General features: G+C 36.7%; 1 protein-coding gene across 2 annotated transcripts in view; it reads right to left on the reverse strand.

Moving 5' to 3' along the window:
• Positions 1–362: 362 nt before the first annotated feature.
• The window catches only part of LOC126828843 (germinal-center associated nuclear protein), a 42,182-nt gene continuing 24,101 nt past the window's right edge, over positions 363–18,443 (reverse strand). For both annotated transcript variants that reach the window (XM_050558855.1, XM_050558854.1), the window contains 14 exons: positions 18,212–18,406; positions 17,225–17,327; positions 16,252–16,373; positions 15,459–15,616; positions 13,452–13,649; positions 10,501–11,203; positions 9,718–9,918; positions 7,821–8,072; positions 7,439–7,600; positions 5,854–5,980; positions 4,524–4,722; positions 2,743–2,950; positions 1,803–1,905; positions 363–1,199 (listed from right to left, as the gene is read on the reverse strand). In XM_050558855.1, coding sequence (XP_050414812.1) covers positions 664–1,199; positions 1,803–1,905; positions 2,743–2,950; positions 4,524–4,722; positions 5,854–5,980; positions 7,439–7,600; positions 7,821–8,072; positions 9,718–9,918; positions 10,501–11,203; positions 13,452–13,649; positions 15,459–15,616; positions 16,252–16,373; positions 17,225–17,327; positions 18,212–18,406 — 3,267 coding nt within the window. In that variant the 3' untranslated portion in view covers positions 363–663. The remainder of the gene's footprint in view (positions 1,200–1,802; positions 1,906–2,742; positions 2,951–4,523; positions 4,723–5,853; positions 5,981–7,438; positions 7,601–7,820; positions 8,073–9,717; positions 9,919–10,500; positions 11,204–13,451; positions 13,650–15,458; positions 15,617–16,251; positions 16,374–17,224; positions 17,328–18,211; positions 18,407–18,443) is intronic.

An 18,443-nucleotide genomic window follows, 5' to 3' on the forward strand; every position in this document is an offset into this window, starting at 1 on the left:
GCGACACTAAGGCTTACTCTTATATTGAAGTCCAACTGCCAAGGGATCTTTTATGTGCTCGCCAATGTGTCCCATCCGAGCAACTAGACAGCTGTACTTGTCAGGCCCTCCGTCCTGCACCACTGACAAGGGGAAACCACGCCGAAAAATCTGGATGAACTTTCTCGGCCAATGCAGGGATCGAACAGCCGACCTCCAGGGTAGCGAGCCAACTTCTTACCCACTTAGCCAACACAACCCCTCTGAAATTGAAGCATTGAACATATACTTTGTTTATCAACATCTTTTAGCGACAGATGTTTCGGCCCCAAATTTAACCACATGGACAACACTGACAAGGGGAAACCACATGGACAACACAATAGAAATCACAGTATTTATTCCATCAATAATATGAAAAACAGTTTATATTCCACAGAAACGATTATTACTGTATAAAGATGTCCCAATCTGATCAGAATATCAGATGTTTTCAATTCTTTTTTCGTCTTTTATACCATATTTTTTTATCTCAACGGATTTAATTCTATATATACAACATTGTCCACTGATCTATGTAGAAAGTCCCATGAAAAATAAACACAGCGCTGTGAACATATCTTACAGCTTACGCCGAGTGGCATATCAGAACCATGTGATTTTAAACTGATTGAAGATATCCTCTCAAGAATTCAATAAATATTCTAATTTCTGTTCAAATAGATGATTAGCCCTTTTATCTGATTCCATTTTATCCTGAAGTGCCGCAAGTCTTTCTGAAATGGTGCCATTTTTCACAACATCCTCATAATACTCGTTGATACTTCTATCCATTAAACTTTCGTAAGGAGTAACAGATTTGTAAGGAGTATTGTAAGGAGAAACTGATTTGTAATGAGTAACTGATTTGTAAGGAGTAACTGATTTGTCCTCCATCATACTAATGTCATCATCCATCATATTAATGTCATCAAAATCTGCCATAGTTTTCGGTGTATCATCATTAACCACGGACTCTAAATACTTCTCAAAATCAGTGGCTTGTTTTCTTTCATTCTTTATCCTACTAATAATGGATTGAGAAAAGATGATCTCATCAGAAAGTGGTTTAACAATCTCTATTTTTTCTGTATTTGCCTTTGCTATTTCTAGTTGTTTTATTTCTTCTTCTCTCACTCTTTCCACTGCTCTGTGAAATGTGTCATCTACAGTAGGGTTATCTACAAAAACATAAATTTGATGAATTATTACACAGTTAGGAAACTACTACTTAAAGTTGTTGATCAAGCATTCTTAATGGAAGTTTTAATTTCACTCTTTAATCCAAATAAAACCTATCAAATTTATCATTTAACATTTAATTAGGACATAAATAGAGCCTTGGACCAGGTTTCATAAATACAGTCTGAAGCCATGTTTTGTAACTAGTCTCAAAACTAAGTTTCATAAATAGTCTTAAACCAGGTTTCATATATACAGTCTTAAACCAGGTTTCATAAAATACCATCTTAAACCAGGTTTCAGAAAATACAGTCTTAAACCAGGTTTCATAAATACAGTCTTATATGCAGACTGAAATCAATTTTCATTAATACAGTCTTAAATACAGTCTTAAACTAGGTTTCATCAATACAGTCTCAAACCAGGTTTCCTAAACCATGATACTATCTAAAACCAGGTTTCAGAAATAGAGTCATACACAAGATTTCAAAAATACATGTACAGTCTTACAGTAGCTTTCATAAACCTGGTTTCATAAATTATAATCTCCAACCAGTTGATTCTTGATAAGAATTTTAATACTTTGAAGTCTAAACATTTACCTCCCTCAGCTGTTTCAAGTAATGCTGTCTTCCATAAAAATGGTGGACTGTATTTTGTAAATGTTTCATTAGTATAAAATACATGCAGCTCATCAGGGTTGTCCTAAAAAAAAAAGTCAAAAGGGAGTATTTCATTAATAATTATTATAAGCCCTACTAATATTTTATTTCTTAGTGAGAGAGAGAAATGGGTTTCAACGTCCACTCGACACAAACTAGGTCATTTTGGGACTAACATGATTCAATTTTATTTCAATAATTTGCTTGGGCATAGAGGTCTTTAGCAGTGGGAGGAAACCCACAAGGTTGGACATGCGACCCTACTCCTTGTCACATACAACCAGGGAATCGAAACTACGCCAGTTGACTCAATGACAGAGCTTATGATACAGTGCGAACATGCTAACCATTCGGCCATCCAACTCCCTCATTTCTTAATCTAATATATAGTTAATGTGTACACCATGCTTACAAAGTGGTATAGAAATTTAAATACAATAAATAAAAAACATGAAATATGAATTTTATTTAGTTTTCGTATGTTATCAGAAATGACCGACAGGGACAATTTTGAAGTGGAAGCCCTAGTTTAATGTTCTACTTTTCTGCACCGACTGGGCTATTGAAGATGGAAAAGGGCAAGGACACAGAACTCATCAACAAAAATGAAATGAAATGGTCAAGCCTGGAAATAAGGCACCTGTCACTGACAATGTCAGGCACAGATTCAGGCTTTGTCAGGCACAAAACATATGGTGCCTGTCATTTTGTCCGGCACTGATTTGTCTTTTTTATTGATATTATTAATACATGTCCGGCACTAAGTTGAAAATGTCAGGTACTATTTCATTAGTGCCTGGAAATGGTGTTTAATAGCATGTCAGCACTAATCGGACACAACAACAAAAAGAAATGATTAATTTTTTTTTTTAAAACTCACCTTTCCCCTGCAAGTTTTATTCAAGCTTTTTTTATCGTAGATTAAGGAATCTAATCTATAAATAGTTTTTAATTTATAATCTATACAAGCTTGTAGAAGATCAGTCCAAGGCATATTCACATAAGTAGGTTGACAATTCTCTTCTCTTTCCACCAAAAAACATGTATCTTCAAAATCATCTTTAACTTTTTTCAATAAACATTTTACTCTGAAATAGATAAAGAATATAAATAACAATTTATCTTCCATTAAACATACAATATGCAAGAGTTAAATCTGCCTACTGCAGGTCTTTCTTTAGGCCTGAAAGGTTATGTAAATTATTAATTAGACATTAATTAACTTATCAAGACCATAATTAACTATCGATGTCATCGCTAGCCTGCGATGTTTATTGGATTAGGTTTCCGATTTGTTGTTCGACTTCCATTCATGATTTAATCATGAAATGGATAATCGAGACTAAGTTTTTTATCGTACTGACTTTAGTAAGGATGATCGAGGCTAGGCCCAAAATTAAATCGCTAAATTCTCGGTTCAGAGTGAATCAATTTGACTGAAATTTTCAGCAAATTTCCTTAACATTATATAGTTTTTAATTAGTCTAGTGAAAACTACCAGCTCTTTATCTAATTAAGAATATAGCTGAAAACCGGGAAAGTTAAAAGAAATGAAGTGAAAATCTTAATATTTGACTGTGCCACTCTTTCGAATTAACCAGAAATATCGAACAGGGTTACTTCTCTTACATAGGTTGACAAAGACAGTTGTCTAGTCATTTGGATGGGACGAAAAACCAGGGTCTCAAGTGTACATCGGCGTGCACATAAAAGATCCCTTGGCAGTTGGAATTCAATATAAGAGTAGGCTTAGTGCTGCTGCCTGGGCAAAATTTTCCTCATTAGCCCTAGTTGGAGCAGAACAGTAGGACGTTAAACCCCATTTCATTTCATTTCTTTACATAGGAAATTATAAAATTGTGTAGGCAGAAATAACTCTGTCAGGTCTGAATCCCCCAAAACACCCACCCCCAATTTGTAGAGATAAGAGAGAGAAATGGGGTTTAACTTTCACTTGATACAAAGTAGGTCATTTTGGGACTAACTTATGGTTCAATTTTATTTCAATAATTTGTTTGTGTGCAGGGTTCTTTAGCAGTGGGAGGAAACCAGAAGATCCGGAGAAAACCCACAAGGTTGGACAGATGACCCTATTCCTTGTCACGTACAAGTGGGAAATCGAAACAACGCCATTTGACTCAATGAGAGACCTTGTGATGTCACACACACGCGTTAACCATGCAACCCGCATTTTAGACATAACCACAGAAACTTTAGTCTCAAAATGACTTCAAATCTCATCTGGATGTCATTCCATCTCTCTCAACTAGACTTCATTCAATTCCTCTCAACTGGACTTCATTCCATTCCCCTCAACTGGACTTCATTCCATTCCTCTCAACTCCACTTCATTCCACTCCCTTCAACTAGATTTCATTCCATTCCTTTCAACTGGACTTCATTCCACTCCTCTTAACTGGACTTCATTCCACTCCTCTCAATTGGTCTATATTCCACTCCTCTCAACTGGACTTCATTCCACTCCTCTCAACTGGACTTCATTCCACTCCTTTCAACAAGACTTCATTTCACTCCCTTCAACTACATTTCATTCCATTCTTTTAACTAGACTTTATATAAACTAACGGTAGACTATTAATTTAAACAACCTGATTTCTTCATCTTTTAGAAAAAAAAATAAAAAGAATGAAATATAGTTACCTAGTAACAAGATCTACTGTTTCTGATCCCTCTTTTCCTTCTGTAACCGTGGTTACAAAATAACAGACATCCTGACACACTTGTTGCCAACTATCTGTCTGTTCATCAATATAATAAAAGTCTGGTAAGTATAATGATGATACCAGACTTGAAAGATATTCTAAATGATGATCTGTATTCCAATGAACAGGTGGTTGATCTAAAGGAAAGGAGAAATCAAATATAACTTTAAATTTAAAATAAAATGGGGTTTAACGTCCCTCATTTGCTGCACGACTAAGATAGGCATATGACATGCAGTGTACTTTGAGGTAAATCTTGCCCAGACGGAGGTCCTAATTTGCCGCACCAATTAGCCTAACGAAAATGGGCATAGGACATGCAGTGTACTTTGAGGTAAATTTTGCCCTAATTTGCTGCACTACTGAGATAACGAAGATGGGCATACGACATGCAGTGTACTTTGAGGTAAATCTTGCCCAGACGGAGGTCCTTATTTGCCGCACCAACTGGGCTATCGAAGATGTGCATACGACAATCAGTGTACTTTTTGAGGTAAATCTTGCCTGGACAGAGGCGCTATGGTCTACATTTATTTCGATTTCTAACTTTAACATGCTGCTGATTGTATATACGCGGGACCTTGCTGTTTACATACCATCTTAATGATTTGCCACGCCCTCCATCTTTCTCTGCTAACACCGAGATAGAATCATGTATCTCCTGGTTAGTGAACCTTTACTGCATCACGGTGACTCCCACTAAATTACAATCGTACGTCGCGGTGGTGTAAATGTGTGGTATGCTGTGTGATGCCAAATAATAGAATATCCTAATTTCCATCAGAGATAGAAAGAGAAATGGGGTTTAACGTCCACTTGACACAAACTAGGTCATTTCGGGACTAACACATGGTTCAATTTTATTTCAATAATTTGCTTGTGTGTAGGGGTCTTTAGCAGTGGGAGGAAACCGAAGGACCCGGAGAAAACCCACGAGGTTGGACAGGGGACCCTACTCCTTGACACGTACAAACGGGGAATCGAAACCCCGCCAGTTGACTCAATGACAGACCATCTGATACAGCGCGCGCATTCTAACCATTAGGCCATCCAACCCCCCTAATTTCCATCAATAACACCAAACAATATTAATTTTTAGTTCTTCAGATATGATAAATAGATATTCACAATTTTCTTTTCTTAGAATTCTAAAACTTATAAATTTGGAACTTAAAGGAATAAAAAAAACAACAAAGTTTAAATTGATGTGGCTTAAGATACCCAAACTAATTATTGCTATAATATCCAACAATAGAAATATTTAATACCATTCTGATGATGAAACCAGGAAAATTCAGGAACTGGCCAAGAAAACTTCTTTAATCCTGGTGAAGGTATAACTTCTTTCAGATAATCAATTACACTGTTATACAGCTCTATTAATACTTCTGGGGACTGGAAATAAATAAATAATTGGACATTCTGATTAAAACACAGATCCTATTTCGTTTCGTTTTTTATACAGTAGAACTTGCTCGGGCGTGCACTCCTAATCATCGAACACTTGCTTCAACGAGCCCCCCCCCCCACACGAGCGATTTTTAAGTAATTTAACCCATACTAAACACGCACCTGTTCAACGCGTGCAACGGGCATCTATATTAGCCCCAGATCATGCTATTTCATCCATTAAGCGAGAACATCATAGTGAATCTCTCGGAGAATCACGTTCTCGCTTGAGTGAACGAGACTGAACTGTCACTAATCTTGACACGATTTACTCACTTGGCTTGAACTAACTATCACTAATTAACAAGTTTACTAATATTACTACGTCTCGTAAAGTTCTTACACCTACTCGAAAAGTTTTGACACTTGAAGAATGTGTCAAAGTGATACAGTTTTCAAATGAAGGTAAAAGTAGTCGCGGAATCGCTAAAATAGTTGGCGTGGGAAATACTCAAATTCACGGCATTTTGAAAAGAAAGGCAGAAATTTTAGACGATTTTGAATATAATTTATCACCTCACAAGAAGCGCACGAAAAGGTCGACAAGTTGGGGTTGGAGCAATATTGGATACCTCTAGTCAAAGAGCACCTCCATTAAGCAAGCATTTTTAAATTTCCCTTGGGTGCTACTGTAGTTCAAAATTTAGTTTTACTTGTCTTTATTACACTAGGATCTGGAATAGTTGTTATATAACCCGCGTTCTAGATGATGTGAGAGATTAGCCAATGAAACGGTCTGTTATGACAGGTTTTTGGCTTGAGGTGCATGGAACTGTGTGTAACCCACTAGAAACAACGCTAATTGGTTAATCAAATGTCTAACATCATAGCCGCTTGTATGATCTCTGATGCGACCTTCCACTACAATCGGTCAGATCTTTATGTAGTGTAGGCCATGGAAAGTATAAAAAAAAAAGAAATGAAATATAGATCTGTATTTTAATCAGATTGTTAAAATGAATATCAATCCAAAAATGATTCAATTCCGTTCAGTATTCACAAAGATATGAGAAATTGCAATTTTGCAGTATTCAACCTCCTCTGTATATCATATAATCCACACAACACAAACTAGGTCATTTCGGGACTAACATATGGTTTAATTTTATTTCAATAATTCGCTTGCGCGTAGGGGTCTTTAGGAGTGGGAGGAAACCGGAGGACCCGGAGAAAACCCACGAGGTTGGACAGGCGATGTTGTTCAATAACTCACTTGAGCTTTTTGGTGTTCTGCAGTGGGAGGAAACGGGAGGACCAGGAGAAAACCCATGAGGTTGGACAGGCACCCCTACTCCTTGCCACGTACAGCCCGGGAATCAAAATCATGGCAGTTGACTACGGAATAAGACCACTGCAGGTACCGAGGATGCAGACAATATAAACAAGCCAGTTTTGTTTATTTACCTGATGCAATAACTTCTTGTTCTTCCTGCTTCGTAAATCTTGTAAAACTGGTGTAAAATATTCCTCTAATAAAACATCATTGAGAAATTCTTGTAATGATTTAGACTGTATAGATGGTGGTGCTGGCATATTCCTGCCCAACCATTTTACACAGAAACATAGCTATAATAATACAAATACACAGTATACACAGCTATAATAGAACAAATACAGATTATACACTGGAACATAGCTATAATAAAACAAATACACAGGAACACAACTATAACAATTTATTTGGGGAAGCTTTTTAAGAGTATTCCTTCAACATTCTCAAGCAATTACAGTAACAAATGTGCAAGGCAAATATATCTAGACAAGCAATAACAACTAATTTTGTTACCTGATCAGATATGTTTGGATCTTCAATATTAATTTGACCATCTCTCGATGTTGGTAGAAACACCAAATACATATCTGATATTAGATTGCCTTCTATATAACTTGATAAATTCAACTTCTCTATTACTTTATCTTCACCTAACATTTCTTGTTCTCTTGTTGAACAAACAACAACCAATGGTAAACTAGGATACATTGGTTTCGCCTGCATAATTCTAGCCAATCGTAATTGACTTTCTAACCAGATATCATCCTGTTCAGTAAAATATAAAATTATGCTGAATTTTTCATATGAAGAAACAATTTGTTATAGAATTTAATAGGACCATCTTAACCTTTTGTCACCTGGACCACCTAAAACAATTGGGGATCACGGTGGCTAAGTGGGTAAGACGCTGGCTCGCTAGACTGGAGGTCGGGTGTTCGATCCCTGCATTGACCGAGAACTTTCATCCAGATTTTCCGGCGTGGTTCCCCCTTGTCAGTGATGCAGGATGGAGGGCCCGTGTACACATTGGGATGCACGTAAAAGATCCCTTCACAGTTGGAATTTGATATAACAGTAGGCCGTAGTGCCGCTGTCCAGGCAAAATTTTCCTCATAACCCACTGTATGGCGTATCCCTGTCTTCATTAGCCCAGTTCGGAGCAGACAAGTAGGACATTGAACCCCATTTCATTTCATTTCCTAAAACAACTGCTTCCTCTAGCATTTGAAAATAGCTGTGAATTATCTGTATACTGTGACTGTCGTTTTTAGATAGTCTAAATTGCAGTTTCAGGTTACGAAAATGAGCTACAAAACTCCATGAAGAAAAGGTAACTTTTTTCAATTTCTGTTTTCAGGGAATCCGTATAGTCAATATTTACATGTACCTATGGTAATGAAGCATGTTGTGTAAAATCTTTGATTAGAAAATCAAATGAAATGAAATAAAATAGTGTTTAACATTCTACTGTTCTGCTCGGACTGGGCTAATGAAGACGGGAATACGCCATACACTGTGCTATGAGGGAAATTTTGCCCAGATAGCGGTGCTACGGCCTACTTTTATATCGAATTCCAAATGCCAATGTGTACATGGGACCTTGGTATTTCGCCCCATCCAAATGACTAGACCGCTATCCCTGTCAGGCAGTCCACTGACACGGGGAAACCATGCCGGCTCTGATTAGAACTGAGCCCAATTGGGCTTAATGACTTACTGTCAGGCTATCAATATAATATATTGCTGTCCTGGCCAAATGTCCATAATAGTACACTACGTGGTGTATGCCCATCTTCATAAACCCGGATGAGGCAGAACCTTCGAACCTTAAACTCCACTTTATTTCAATTCATTTCTTTCATGATGCTCTCAAGCAACATACCAACCAAATTTGGTTGAAATCCATCAAGTGGATTTGATGAAAAATGAAAAAGGTCGAAGGCTTGGGCTTGGGTTTCTGGTTGGGATGGATTAATAGATGATGGATGGATGGATGGATAGATGGATAGATGGATGGCGATGGGATGGTGGATGGATGGGGGATGGGGATGGATGGAGATGGAATGGATAGATAGTGGATAGATGGGGGGGATGAATAGAGGGATGGGATGGAAGGATAGAGGGATGGATAGATGGATGAATGGATAGAGGGATGGATGGATAGAAGGATGAATGGAAGGGACTGGATGGATGGATGAATGGATGATGGATGGGATGGGGATGAGGATGGATGGAGATGGATAGAGGGATGGAGGGATGAATGGATGATGGATGGAGATGGGATGAGGGATGAATGGATGATGGATGGGATGGGATGGGATGGGATGGGATGGGATGAATGGTTAGCAGGATGTGACAAGAACCTTTTGGGCCGTTGGTTAACAAGTTATCTATATTGAATGTTTATTACCTGTTCTAGATCTGAACTGGAATCAGTTGGTAGAACAAATATTAACCCACTGGTGCCCAGTAACACCCGTTCATCTTCTAACTCTTCTATCTCTTCGGCTTCAAGTGTTCCACTTAAACATTGAACACAGAATCCAAACTGTAATGGCTGCCTGCCATGGTTACCATCAATACTAGTATTATACAAACTTAATATTTCTCCCTGTTGAGAAAACAATTCAAAATTATTAAAAAGGTTTTCAATTTTCATATTTATAGTTATGTATTTAATAAGTGTTCTCTCAAAACTCATGTTCCCCACCAGTTGCAAATATTGGGACAGAAATGGGATTTAACAACCATTCGACACAAACTAGATCATTTATGGACTAAAATATGGTTCAATTTCATTTCAAGCTTCGGATCGAAACCAGGCCACTTGACTCAATGACAGACCTTTGACCCCCCCCCCCCCCAGATGTTAAGACACTCCTTTGGTCAACTTCTGGTTAGCACATTTAGCCTGGACAGCAGCGCAACGGCATACTCTTATATCGAATTCCAACTGCCAAGGGATCTTTTACGTGTCTGCCAATGTGTACACAGGACCTTGGTTCTTCATACAAACAACTATACATTGTACCTTGCCAGGCCCTCTGACAGGGAGACACCGATAAAGCCCAATGATCCGCAAAGCAGGTATTAAACATGGGACCTCAGCGATCCAACATCTTACTCACTGAGCCACTGTGGCTCCCGACACAGAATAAAAATAAAACTAAACTTAATAAACTGTCAACTATACCTTGTAATTGTCATTATTGCATTCTGGGATAGCACCTCGTCTAAATTTAGTTTTCAACCAATCACAGAAATCTTTAGTGTGTTTATTAGTAGATGCGTTGCTGGGTGTTGTATCAGGAAGTGACATCACTAGTTTCCATGTCAACCGTTTAGACAAGTGGTTGTTATCAGCTTTATGAGATATTTTCAATAGCTCTGGTTGCATGAGTCGCGGGATGTCTAACGGCTGCCACGCTTTAATCTGTCGAAGATGCTGTTGCTGAAAGGCGATAGAAAGTCTGGCCGTCAACATCAGATTCATTTTTTCCAGATCTGTTGCCGGTTCTAGCGCTAATTTTGTCTTCTGATCCAAAAACATGGTTTTATCACAAATATCATTATTCCGTCTATCAGGTAGTAAATCCTGCAATTGAAATTTGGGGCCCTGGGCAGATGGACCACAGGGGAACGCCAGCATGGCTCGTTTCAGTTTAATCTGAGCTACATATCTCTGCTTCCAAACTTGAAAATACAAACCGCAACGTTTTAATTTGATTATATTTTCTGCTTCTCGGAATTGTTCTAATCTTTGGACAACATTAACTTCGAAGACATCTGCCGCGATTTCATCTATGATATCAGATACAACATCTTGAACTATCTCTTCCATTAAACTCTCGTTACATCTCTCTATTCTCTTTTCCTTTAGTTTACTCTGTACATCCCTAAAACAGACAGACAGATAGATAGATGGATGGATAGATGGATGGATGGATGGATGGATGGATGGATGGATGGATGAATGGATGGATGGATGGATGGATGGATGATGGATGGATGGATGGATGGATGGATGGATGAATGGATGGATGGATGGATGGATGGATGGATGGATGGATGGATGAATGAATGAATGAATGGATGGATGGATGGATGAATGAATGGATGGATGGAGAGAAAGAAAGAGAGAGATCAGATCAGATCAGATCAGATCAGACTGTGGTCTTGGCAAGTTAATAAATGTCTAATTAACAATTTATATAACATTTAAGGCCTAAAAAAAAACCTGCAATAGACAGATTTAGTTTTAATAAAGACAATTTAAAGGCTACATTGGTTTCTTTTCATTTCCCAACACCACTTTTATGTGTCTTAGACAAATTGAGTAATAATAAAGCAGCAACGTTTGTCGTACAAGCCCATTGGTATGTTCATAATATCAAGTCTTTAAAATGATATACCATATTTTTGATATTGGGACATTCATAATACCAAGTCCTTACATTAAAATAGTTTGACCTTAATTTGAGATATATGTCTTTAAAGTTACAATTTCATATTTTCTAAGAAAGTCAAAACATAATCATTTTTATGTCTTTGGCATAGGTTGTCAACTCACTATTATACGATCTTTCTCATACTTAAAAACCTTCACACCGGAAATAATAACACAATTACCTCTGAATTACCTCCCTTGTTTTCTATTCCCCACCATGGAATAGCTATCTTCAAACGTTTGAATTTGAAGTTGAAAATGATATTTTTGCCAATTTCTCAACTGGCAATAGCAAATTATAGGATTAATTGGATTATTCTTTAACAAGGTAGGACTGTTTATAGATACCATCTATTTTAGGGCTTTATTTTAATACATTTTAAAAATATAACTTAAAAATATGAAATTGTAACTTTAAGAATTTAGAAGGGATCTAATCTTTATGTTCGAAAGACTTCATTCTTTATGCTAGGTTCGCACTATCACGATTCGCGCAACGAATATTATTGTCAGTTGTGGCAATCGTGTTGATCCGAAACGAATCTGAATATATCTACAGATACCAGATCGTGGACACATACCAGATCGTGAATGTTCGAAAGACTTCATTCTTTATGCTAGGTTCGCACTATCATGATTCGCGCAACGAATATTGTTGATCCCAAACGAATCTGAATGTATCTACACATACCAGATCGTGGACACATATCAGATCGTGAATGTTTGAAAGACTTCATTCTTTATGCTAGGTTCGCACTATCACGATTCGCGCAACGAATATTGTTGTCAGTTGTGGCAATTGTGTTGATCCGAAACGAATCTGAATGTATCTACACATACCAGATCGTGGACACATACCAGATCGTGAATCAAAACTATAGTTAATTAACTGTATTTTCTTTTAAGTAATTTTTTAAAAAATTTAATCAGTCCAAATAGTTTTTCTATAATATATTGTATAATAAATGGTAAATTATTCAGCATGACTCTAAAACAAAATATATATTAGTTTTAAGTAACCATAAAATGATGAGATACTTGAAGGTCATTGTTTGGTTTGTCACTTGTTACCTTGAGATTAAGATTAAAGTGCAGTAAGACTATTTATTTTCTTTTAATCTAACTGACTGATTGATTGATTGATTGATTGATTGATTGACTGAGTGATTGGCTGCAAATTAGTACTAATCTTTGATTATAATATACATCTTATCAGAAATCCACTTCTTAGGTTACATGTCTAAAAAAGGTTCCTACATAAAAAGTAATAAAGAAAATGTTTAATGCCTTCTTATTTTTCTTATAATTTTTTAAAACTGATTAAATCTTTTTTTTTTAGAATTATAATGAATTGGATTTGTGTCAGATACACTTAATTACTTCTTTGGTTTTATAAAATTTGAGGCTTGTCATATTGGAAATATTTATATATGTCATAAAATGTAATTGAAAAGTAATTGAAATGTAATTGACCATTACATGATTTTTGGAATGTAATTAATTACATTTCCATTACTCATTACTTTTGAAATCTTCCATTACTCATTACATGGCCATTACTTAAAAAATGTAATGATTACATTCCATTACCATTACCCCAGCCCTGGACTCAATAAGGACAATCCTTTCATAACACATCGCAAGACAGTGGGAACCTAGCATTAAATCATACAAAATAAATCCTCTGAATTATTTACCTATATTCAGCCACTGCCATGTTCTTCGAGTCTTGTTGACAGACGTCTGTCATGTACTCCTCCATTATTTCTTGTGCCAGTCTGTCTAACCTCTCCTTTCTCTCTTTTTCCTTCCTCATTCTCTCGTCTAGTTCTCTTTGTTCCTTCGCTAATTTTCTCACTCTCTCTTCATCTTGTATAACTTCTTCACACAATTCTCTACAAAATAGATTGACATCGATGAAATAATCATGACTTGGCAAGTTAATAAATGTCTAATTAACAATTTATATAACATTTAAGGCCTAAAAAAAAAACCTGCAATAGACAGATTTAGTTTTAATAAAGACAATTTAAAGGCTACATTGGTTTCTTTTCATTTCACAACACCACTTTTATGTGTCTTAGACAAATTGAGTAATAATAAAGCAGCAACGTTTGTCGTACAAGCCCATTGGTATGTTCATAATATCAAGTCTTTAAAATGATATACCATATTTTTGATATTGGGACATTCATAATACCAAGTCCTTACATTAAAATAGTTTGTCCTTAATTTGAGATATATGCCTTTAAAGTTACAATTTCATATTTTCTAAGAAAGTCAAAACATAATCATTTTTATGTCTTTGGCATAGGTTGTCAACTCACTATTATACTTATGGAGTAATTAACATGAAATCATAGTGACAGCAATATGATTCGGAAGTCATAAGTCATTGTTTACAATATTTGAACAGTAATTTCAAAATATGCGGAAATTATATGATAAAATTAGTGTGCATTATTTGTCAAATCCAAACTTTTACTTTTTATGTCAATCTGATTAAAACAGTTCCTATTTCGTTTCGTTTTTTACAGTTCAAAATTTCGTTTTACTTGTCTTTACTACACTAGGATCTGGAAGAGTTGTTATATAACCCGCGTTCTGGATTATGGGAAGGATTAGCCAATGAAACAGTCTGTTATGGCGAGATTTTGGCGCAAGGTGCACGGAACTTTGGCTAAACCACTAGAAACATCAACGATGATTGATCAATCAATGTCCAACGTCATAAGGTCAAAAGCTGCTCGTATGACACCAAACGCAACCTCCCACTACAACTGACCAGATCTTCATAAAGTATAAAAAACGAAACGAAATATAGATCTGTATTTTAATGGTTAGCGTGTGCACGCTGTAACTTAAGGTCTGTCATTGAGTCAACTGGTGCGGTTTCGATTCCCCAGTTGTACGTGACAAGGAGTAGGGTCGTCTGTTCAACCTTGTGGGTTTTCTCAGGGTTCTCCAGTTTCCTTCCACTGCGAATTATTGAAATAAAATTGAACCATGTTATTCCCGAAATGACCTAGTTTGTGTCGAGTGGACGTTAAACCCCATTTCTCTCTTAAAATTCCGTCTTCATTAGCCCAGTCGGTGCAGAACAGATGGACATTTAACCCCATTTCATTTCATCTTCAAATCTATTTGTAATTAATCCATTGGAACAAAAAGCAATAAATGAAATTGGGTTTAACATCTTAGTTTTGAGAGAGAGAGAGAGAGAGAGAGAGAGAGAGAGAGAAAGAGAGAGAGAGGGGGAGAGAGAGAGGTTTAATGTCCACTTCACACAAACTAGGACATTTCGGGACTAATGCATGGTTCAATTTATTTAAATAATTCACTTGCACGCAGTGGTCTTTAGCAGTGGAGGGGGGTTGGATGGCTGAATGGTTAGCGTGCGCACGCTGTATCATAAAGTCTGTCATTGAGTCGACTGGCGTGGTTTCGAATCCCCGGTTGTACGTGACAAGGAGTAGGGTCGCCTGTCCAACCTCGTGGGTTTTCTCCGGGTCCTCCGGTTTCCTCCCACTGCTAAAGACCCCTACGCGCAAGCGAATTGTTGAAATAAAGTTAAACCATATGTTAGTCCCGAAATGACCTAGTTTGTGTCGAGTGGACGTTAAACCCCATTTCTCTCTCTCTCTCTCTTTAGCAGTGGGAGGAAACCAGTGGTAAGGGAGTATACTGGATAGGATTTAACATACCTGATCATATCTTTCTGTATATTAAAACTCAATTCTTGTATAACAGCTGTACCGATACTATGGAAGTATTGTTGTGCTAAAACAGGACCTTTAGCTATATCTAATACATATTCATTAATAACTTCTAGGAAGATCTCTCTAGTCACTCCTTTAATAGCCTGAAATAAAATCATATCAAAAAATTTCTATCTATGTTTGCATTTTACGAACCATATATATAATTTTCAAGGTTTTAAATGGATTATTTAATATTCAATTAAAATATCAACAGTAAATAATTCGTGGATCCAATCAGAATATAAAGATATATTGCCAGGCAACGAAACAAACGCCCATGGCAGCTAAGTCGTACGAGCAGTCTACAAGAGTTGTGTCGCATTTATAATACACTAAAATCTGATTAAGAGTAACAACTCATTAAATAATTATCACAAAATCATTAGAATTTGTTATCAAAAATCATTGAATATCAATATACTTGTTCGTGTCAAGACATTAAACTCTGTGTATCAATCTAAAGTCAATCGAAACAATTATATATAGGCGTAAACACAGTGTATAAATATAAAATTAATCAAGATGATAACTATGGTCTCTAAAGCATAACTTTAGCCTCTAGAGCGTCACAAGATTTTTCAAAGTGATCAAGGGCCATAACTCTGACAGTAATTATCGGAAATCTTTGAAAATCAATAGGCTTATTCGTCTGATGACCTTAATCACTGTGTATCAGTCGGATATTAATGGACAGACAGTGGCGACGACAATATAAAAAGTATTTGTATTAATTTACCTCGTTTGAGTAGATATAGTCTGTTGTAGGAGTAGTTGTAGTAGTTGTAGTGATTGTAGATGGTTGGACAGGTATCTCTATATTTTCACTAACACTACTAGTCGAAGGTACTTGTACATTAACTATAAAATAAAAATTCAATATACATTAAAAACATGGATTCCCCTATAACAGACTATAGTGAGACCTAGATACATTACAAACAAGGGGTTTCCTATAACAAGTAAATTTACTATCGCAACACCTTTATAGATTGCACAAAACTCTTAAATATACATTATGCAAGAGCTAAATCTGCCTATTGCAGGTCTTTCTTTAGGCTAAACTATTAATTAGGCGTTTATTAACATGAAAAGATTTTAATCAACTCTCGATACTATCTTATTTTTATGCTTCAGATTTTCACTGGATTTGAATCCGATCTGCTGCTCAATACTCACTGATAATTAAATCCAGAAATGGGTAATCAAGACTTTAGTAATGATGATCGAGACTAGGCCTAAAATTTAATTGCTAGTATCTCGGTTCAGCATATTCCTTTACATTATCTAGTTTTTAACTACTGTAGTGAGAACTACCAGCTCTTTATCTAATCTTAGAAAATGTCCCTTTAAGAAAAGGTATCTTAACTTTAGTAAAATCATTATAGAATACAAATAAAGTTTTACCCATTAAATGAAATGGGGTTTGCAGCCTACTTTATTGCTCCGACAGGGTTAATTAAGACGGGCATGCACCATACAGTGTGCTATGGGGGGAAATTTTGCCGAAAGCGGCACTACAGCCAACTGTCAAGAGTTTCTACTTATATTAGGGTACACTGATTATTAAATGATTCTTATGGAGGCTTTGACTGTAATGCTATTAGGAGCCAAACTTACAGAGGCCATATAACAAAACCTAAATCAACATGAATTCTTTGTTATGAAAATAAACTGCAAATCACAGGAAAGAAATAATATGATGTACTAACGTTCTGATAAAATCTCCTTCTTGGACACAAACTTCCCATATTTATCAAAACTAACTGATGGAGGTGGTAGATTTAGTTCTGGTAACTCTCCACCATTTATCACCTATAACCAATATAAAAATAGTTTATTGTTTGATCAGCAATAACATGCATAACAATATTGTATATCCCAATATGGAATGGAATGAAATGGGGTTTAAAGTCTTACTTTTCCACTTCAGAGAGAGAGAGAAATGGGGTTTAACGTCCACTCGACACAAACTAGGTCATTTCGGGACTAACTCATGGTTAAGTTTTATTTCAATAATTCGCTTGCGTGTAGGGGTCTTTAGCAGTGGGAGGAAACCGGAGGACCCAGAGAAAACCCACAAGGTTGGACAGGCGACCCTACTCCTTGTCACGTACATCCGGGGATTCTAAACCATGCCAGTTGACTCAATGACAGGCTTTATGATAAAACGTGCACGTGCTAACCATTCAGCCATCCAACCCCCTTTTCTACTCCAATCTGGCTAATGAAGACAGGCATACACAATGTAAATGAAATGAAATGAGGTTTAACGTCCTAGTGTTCTGCTGCGAACTGGGCTAATGAAGATGAGCATACGCCATACAATGTGTAATGAGGGAAATTTTGCCCAGACAGCGGCACTACGGCATACTCTTATATCGAATTCAACTGTCAAGGGATCTTTTACGTGCATGCCAATGTGTACACATGACCTCCAGGCTAGTTAGCCAGCGTCTTACCCACCTAGCCACTGTGATTCCCCATACACAAGGCAATGGGATAAAAGTGAAACTTTGCCCGGACTGCAATTGAATTTCAACTGTCAAGGGTTATTTTACGTGCACACCAACTAGACACTGTTCCTTCCCTGGCTGGTACGTCCTGCACCAATTGATAAGAAGGAACCACACCGGAAATCCTGTGAAAACAGAGTATCGTAACACTGTCATAATACGTCAAACTTTAACAGAATTCACCTCTCTGACTGGAATTGTACGTTTTGACTCTATCAATGTAATAGATCGTTTAGGTGGTACTGCTACCTCTGGATCAACAAAAGGACCACTATCAACAGCTAGAAAACCATTATTAGAACGCAAACCATAATAAGCACAAAATTCATCTGCTTCATCAGTATCTTCAAAGGCAAACACTTTAACAAGGTGTGGGTACTGAAAATTTACAAATATTAAAAAATCAGACATTTGC

This window comes from Patella vulgata, chromosome 7 (genome assembly GCF_932274485.2).
Source record: "Patella vulgata chromosome 7, xgPatVulg1.2, whole genome shotgun sequence".
Classification (NCBI taxonomy): domain Eukaryota; kingdom Metazoa; phylum Mollusca; class Gastropoda; family Patellidae; genus Patella; species Patella vulgata.